General features: G+C 39.8%; 1 protein-coding gene across 1 annotated transcript; it reads left to right on the forward strand.

Moving 5' to 3' along the window:
• Positions 1 to 640: 640 nt before the first annotated feature.
• On the forward strand, positions 641 to 5,536 carry mfsd1l (major facilitator superfamily domain containing 1-like). Its single transcript, XM_070927684.1, has 13 exons — positions 641 to 662; positions 1,801 to 1,901; positions 2,061 to 2,170; positions 2,293 to 2,348; positions 2,439 to 2,582; positions 2,686 to 2,844; positions 2,943 to 3,058; positions 3,224 to 3,324; positions 3,515 to 3,626; positions 3,754 to 3,891; positions 4,398 to 4,537; positions 4,641 to 4,752; positions 4,858 to 5,536. Exons 1-13 carry the CDS (start codon positions 641 to 643, stop codon positions 4,996 to 4,998), a joined length of 1,452 nt encoding a protein of 483 aa, XP_070783785.1. The 3' UTR covers positions 4,999 to 5,536.
• The last annotated feature ends 1,298 nt before the right edge of the window (positions 5,537 to 6,834 follow it).

Below are 6,834 nucleotides of genomic sequence, written 5' to 3' on the forward strand. Positions count from 1 at the left end.
TGAAACACAAATGAATCCATTTTATCCCAATTTAATTGAAGATTAATACCCACATACCTACACAATTTAAGTGTCTGTTAAATATGTTATAATGTATTTTGCCTATTAAAAAAACCTACAAGATTTATTCCATTATACATCATTATATCATTAAATGGGAAAATTCCCAAATATGTCGAGTTATTGAAAGAACAATTGTTTTGATTTTCCTTCCAGACTTTTGTTTTTGCTGTCTTTAAAATGACATAAAAACGAATATTGTTAAAATTACCTTCTTTCTAAAAGATTTAATCAGATGTTTATTTTATTATTCTTTTTTTCTTTTTCTTTAATGTTTACTACAGAAAATAATGCAATGCACCTCAATAAGGTTTCTGGGGTAAAAACAACAACAACAACAACAACACAAAGGCAGTCCGGGCTGCGTGCGCAGATCTCCAAACTAACCGCTGCGTCTCTACGCTACAACAGATCGATCCATGTAGTTTAAAGAGCTGCGGTGTTCGGGCACCACAGAAGAAGAAGAAGGAGAGTTGTAGCAGCCTGCTAACGCTGCAGCTACACTAGCCTGTTCATGTAAACAACACTGATGGATGTGTTTTAGACGTTTCTTTTATAGACACTGCCCCTTTTGCTCACTATGACGCAGCCGGCGGAGAAAGGTACGTCGGACTAACGTTTTATTTTCAGAAATGTACTTCTTCAGTCACCAAATTTAGCATAGCCAGGTGACCAGACCTCTGTCTCGTAACTCTCGTTACTTCCCTGAAAAACTGGGCCACTGAATGACCAAGTCAGCATTTTATGTTCAAGTGTGCTTAAAAGAGCTCATGTGACGAAATGGGAAGCTGACAAAAGCTCGAGCTTCGCAGTAATGGTTTGCTATCTCATTCGTGTATTTTCATTCGCTGAACCATTTTAGCTTATTCTTTCACACAAACAGTTTGTTCTCCCACTGAGGTCGACACGAAATTTCCCATCTGACCAAGTTAAAGGAAATGTACAAACCCAGGTGAACATCAGCTGTCAGATTTTATTAAAGTCCTCTACTCTCAAAAATATGCTTTTGCCAATATTATACTTTTTACTCCACTACATTTATTTGACATTAATTACTAGTTATTTTGCAGATTCAGATTATTAATACAAAATACAATTCAACTAATAAATCATGATGTCAAGTCATGATAATGGAGTATTATAATGGATAAAGCTGCCCGCAGTAGTAATTGATTGAAGTACTTAATTTATATTGTTTAATGAGTACTTTTTGGTACTTAAACTACATTCTGATGCTAATACTTATGTGTTTTTACGAAAGTAAGATTTTGAATGACTAACTTGTAACAGTATTTCTGCACTGTGTTATTGCTACGTACTAAGACACTACGTTACTAACTAAAAGATCTGAGTACTTCTTCCACTGGTTTTTCTTATTGTTACTTCACTTTATCTTTTTTCATTATTTGTATATGTCTTAAAGCACATCTGGAGGGGATCTTTAAAACTTTATAGTGAATTCATATTTTCAAAAGTACTGTGTTAAAGCCAATAATTAAGAGAGACGTATGGGTATGAGATTTTCCACCAGAGTACTCGCATATTTTATGGTTAGAATAAATTCTGTAGACGTTAAATTCAAATGAGGTTTCAATAAAACTATAAACCAACATGCCGCTGTCGCTGTATGTGAAATACGGAAGTGTCCAGTGGTGTTGGTATCTCTTCCTGTCCATGTGTTGGACTGACTTTCATAGTAAAGTTGGAACCAGTGATCCATTCTTTATGTTATTCTTACAGCATATTACCGCTTTGTGGTGCTGTTCTTCAACTGCCTGCTGACATTTGGCTCCTACTTCTGCTTTGACATCCCCAGTGTTTTGCAGGATCAGTTCCAAGGGGTAAGTAAAGAGGGCAAGCCAGCTTAAAGATGCTAACAGTATTGAATGATTTCTCCACATCCACTTAACGTGATCATTGTAGTTTGGTGTCAAACTTCCAAAGTCTGTCCTCAGTTTGTGACTAGTTAGATAATAACTTTAAATCTCTTCATCTGACAGAACCTGACGTGTCCCAATGCAACCCTGATCAATGGGACGGTGGACTGTGTGGAGGGGTTGGGGATGAGCCCTCAGCAGTACAATCTTCTTTATGCCATCTATGCTTGGACGTAAGTACACACACACATACACACACACACACACACACACACACACTCACTCTACTGTAATACACTGACAAATGACTCATCAGAAAACAGCTACAGTGGGTGCTGTTCTCTCCTATCAACAGGAATGCAGTAGTGGTGGTCCTGGCTGGGTTCCTGATTGACAAATTAGGAAACCGCTGTAAGCCTACGTATATATCTTATCCGCAAATCAAACAACTGACTTATGGTAACTCATGCTGACTCGATTCCCCTTTCATCCTTTCTGCAGTTGGAGTATTTCTGTTCTCTTTTCTGTGTGTTTTGGGCTCGTCGCTGTTTGCACTCGGCTCCCACTTCAAAGGAACTCCCTATCTGCTGCCACTTATGCTCACAGGCCGACTGCTGTTCGGATCAGGCAATGGCTCTCTGACCAGTAAGGCCACCTTTACAAAAGCCATATACAAAAACATATACTCTCTGCAATGTCAGCTCAGAGGAATGTTCCTAAACCGCTCTCTTATTTACGTCCTTCTTAGTTGTGCAGAACCGCATCACGGCCTTCTGGTTTAAAGGGAAGGAGCTGGCCTTGGCTTTCGGCCTGACCCTGGCTTTCTCTCGCCTAGGTTCAGTCCTGAATTTCTTCCTCACCCAGAAGTTTGAAGAAAGATATGGCATGCAGTGGACTCTCTGGGGTGGTAGGTAAAGAGGGGATAGAAACCTCAAGGTTTATTAACAAAATGTTCTAAAAGAAGGTTTAAGTGAGAGTATTTTCTTGTGATGCTTTGTTTTCTAGGTGCACTACTGTGTGTGCTGGGCTTTATATCCGCCATCATAGTCAGTGGCCTGGACAAGATTGGAATGAGGCAGCTGGGTCTTGATGGCGCTATCCAAGAGCAGTCCCGCAAAGTGGTATGAACAGTATCTGACCTCAAGTTGTTTTTTTGTTTATTTAAATGTATACGTACACAGTATGCCCTGAAGTGATTGTGTGGACTAAATGATTTGTTTCTGTGTGTGTGTGTGTGTGTGTGTGTGTGTGTGTGTGTGTGTGTGTGTGTGTGTGTGTGTGTGCAGAGGATTCAGGATGTGAAGCTCCTGTCACTAAGATACTGGCTGCTGGTTCTCACCATCATGTTCTTCTACAACGGCATCTTCCCGTTCATCGCAGATGCCAGGTAGAGCCATCAACACACAACACGTGTATGGTATAACCGTAACCCTTTAGGCCACAAATTGATTGATATTCGTGGGCAAATTAACATTTTAGACCTTTAGAGACAGACTTTTTGTAAATAATTAAATTCCTTTGGGATGTGTGTATATCATGTAACCATTGAATTATACTGCTGTATTTTTCCTATCCAGTAAGTTCATTCAGGATAAGTACAATGGCTACAGTCAGAAGGAGGCGGCCTACATCGCAGGGGCGGTTTATGACAGCTCGCTGGTCCTCTCAGCCATCGTGGGCATTCTCATAGTAAGTGTCTGTAACCTAAACCGGTGTCCTGTTTCCTAACCTGTTCGAACGTCTGTCGTATGAAGCAATTTGAAATAAGTAGGTGAGCTGGTGTAACACGTGACGCTCTCTTGTGTGTGTGTTCCAGGATTATGTAGGTCTGCGGGGCATTTTTGCTGTGGCCTGTGCCGTCCTCACGCTGCCTGTGTTTGGACTCCTGGCCTTCACCTTTGTCCCTCCTCTCGTCTCCACCATATGGCTGGGAATTACCTACTCCTTTGCTGCTGTGAGTTTAGGTCCATTTTGCTTTCTAACACCTGCTTTCTTTTCTTTATGTTTTTGGTTTTTGTGTAAACTTCAAAGATCAGGGTCCTCTTGCAGCATGAAATATAACTTTTGGGTTGTGTTTTCCCAAGAGGCTAATCATTTTGTATTTGCTTTTATTTGCTCTTTCTCAATTTGATATTCCAATATTTTGGGGTGGGGATTTTTAAAGTTTAAATAGTCAATATGTCTAAAGTACTTAATAAGACAACAGAATCAGGTGTACATGAGATGACTCACTTTATTCCCATGTTCATTACTCTTATTCAAGGACTGACTTATTTTTTGTTTCCTCTCACTGTGTTTAAAAAGTGACAGTTTATATAAAGCAAGATTCTTTCAGATCACTCAGCACTCAGTATTGTGTGTGACTTTGCCAGAGCGCTACCTTCAATTACTATGAGCTCTCTTCAGATTAATATATTCAAAGCATGTTACAGTGATCCTTACAGATCATATATATTCCAGGCGAGCATGTGGCCGTCTATTCCCCTCGTGGTACCTCAGGCGACTCTGGGAACCGCCATGGGTCTGGCCACCTCCATACAGATGGTTGGGATTGGGGTGTCCAATCTGGTTGTTGGGCAGATTCTGGGCACCAAGTCCAGGTAGGAAACACTTCAGATCAGGATCTCATTGCAGTGCACCGATAGTCTGTGCCGTCTGTTAGATCTTTACTTATCTTCACTGTGTTCTCCGTTTCCTGCCCAGCGAAACTAAAATTCCGTTGTGGCGTTGGCAGAGGATGATGATCTTCATGTTGGCCAACACCATCGGCTGCATCATCACCTCCGTGCTGCTCAACGTTGTCGACCACAGACAGGTCAGACATCTCCCAGGCTGCTTGTTTATATATGTGCTGTGTGTGTTTATTGTCAGACTTTAGCACAGCATACAGTGTGTTCAGTCAACATTTGTTCTTCTGCAGGGCGGGACCCTGAACAAGACAACCAAGAGGTCCGAGCAGGCGGAGAGAGACTCCGACAGGGAGCCCCTCAACCAGGGAGAGGAAGAGCAAAATGAGGATGAGGAGGATGAGGCGGCCCAATCTCGTTCTATCAACTCTTAAGTTTCCTCAAGTTTGAACGTTTCTCTCTCTTTCTCTTTTTATATATTTTTTTTATATGTACCAGTTTTCAAATTGACACTGACAACACTGACATTTGTCTGCAGTTGCTACAGCGGACAAGTGAGAAGTTTAATGAATCAGACTAAACCGAACAGTATTTACACCCAAATAGTATCAATACATATTACATATAGCAGGTTTGTCAGTAATACGGAAAATAAGAAAAAAAATCTACAAAAAAAAATTCTTTTTAAAGAAAAAACTATCTTTTTAACATTTTTTTTTTATTTTGTTTTGGTTTGTTTGAGCTGAACACATTTTATCCCTCAGCCACCAACTGTACTGCCATAACTGACTGTGTGAAGCTTACGGAGGTCACAAAAACGTAATGTCTGTTTGTTATGATTTTCTTTCAAAGGACAGCGTGAAATATTTGTATGTCTTATCTGTATGTTCATGGTTGGGGTTTCACTGTGTACTGTGTTCAGAAGGGAATTTGATCTATTTTACATTGCCAAAACAGCAAAAATAAAATGCTGTTCACCTTTTTTGACAATTCGATCTTTGCTTCATGTCTAGTTCACTGGACAGGACATAAAAAGTGTTTGCATTGGAACATTCATAAATATCCCACAGTAGCAGTGGGAATCCACCCACAGGGTTTCATCGATATTTTTAGAATAACAATGTATCAAATGACGATGTAAAAAAATGTGAAAGGGGTCTCTCATAGAGATGAAGCCGGAGAGAATTATCACCCGAATCTGCAGCACCCCGTCATAGCTTTATAGCGAGTTTCAGCTCACTGTTTGGCTGTCCAACCCCCAACTTGAAAAAAAACAAAAAATCAGTTATAGCAGGTTTCAATGTCAGTACAAAGTATTACAATGTCGATGCTTTTTCAATTAACACCAACAACAGTAATACGTAGTAATGAAAGACAAAACCAGAGAGAAATTTAGCATTCTTCACAATTAAAGGTTAACCAAAAAAACACCCACAAAATACTTGAAATGTAGAGTGCAATCTTAACATGCAATACATCGTCGACCAGTGTTACCTCCTTCTAAATCCTCAGCACCGCATGTTCAGCACATCACAGACAGTAGATGGAGCTCTTTACACATGTGTTAGATTGGATAAACCACACTTTATGTAGTAAGAGTCCATCACTGTGTGTTTGTCTCATATTCAACCAGATGTCAGAAATCTTGTGGGTATTTTGGAGGAGGAGGTCATGATAACAGCACTTACATACATCATATTGTCAACAACTGCAAGACTTCATTTAAATAGCTATAGACAAATATGGCAGCGCCACAACTAAGTGTGACATGTTGTAGGTATACACTTATTAATTCCTCTAAAATGATACTTGTTGGTGAGTCTTAAGTTTTATTTGTCACTTCCTTCAGGTGAAAACGTGTTTCATTTCATTTGTGCTAAAAAGGTGACAGGACATGTTTGCAGCTCATTTGGTGATTTATGTTGAAAGATTATTTTTACTGAAAATGAGCTTGTGCTTTCAGTCAAGTTTCACGTATAATCAACATACTGTAAACATCTGAATAGTTTTCAGCGTTGAAATTTGCTAAAATGCAAATTAGAGAGGGCCTAAACTGATCTAGACAGACTTGTCTGACCTTAAGTAATGCTGCAGTCCTCAAATACTTAAATACAATGATCACTCTAAAGATCCAGGTTCAGGGTGCCAACCTCCTGTCCCTGACTCTGTGCCAGGTTAAATCTGGAGAGTCCTGCTCTAAAGCTAAGCATTCAAAAGACTGTAGTCCATGCTGAATAACACAGTAGATTACTGAGAATGCACAATACTTG

The sequence above is a fragment of the Enoplosus armatus genome, chromosome 20 (genome assembly GCF_043641665.1).
Source record: "Enoplosus armatus isolate fEnoArm2 chromosome 20, fEnoArm2.hap1, whole genome shotgun sequence".
Taxonomy (NCBI): Eukaryota; Metazoa; Chordata; class Actinopteri; order Centrarchiformes; family Enoplosidae; genus Enoplosus; species Enoplosus armatus.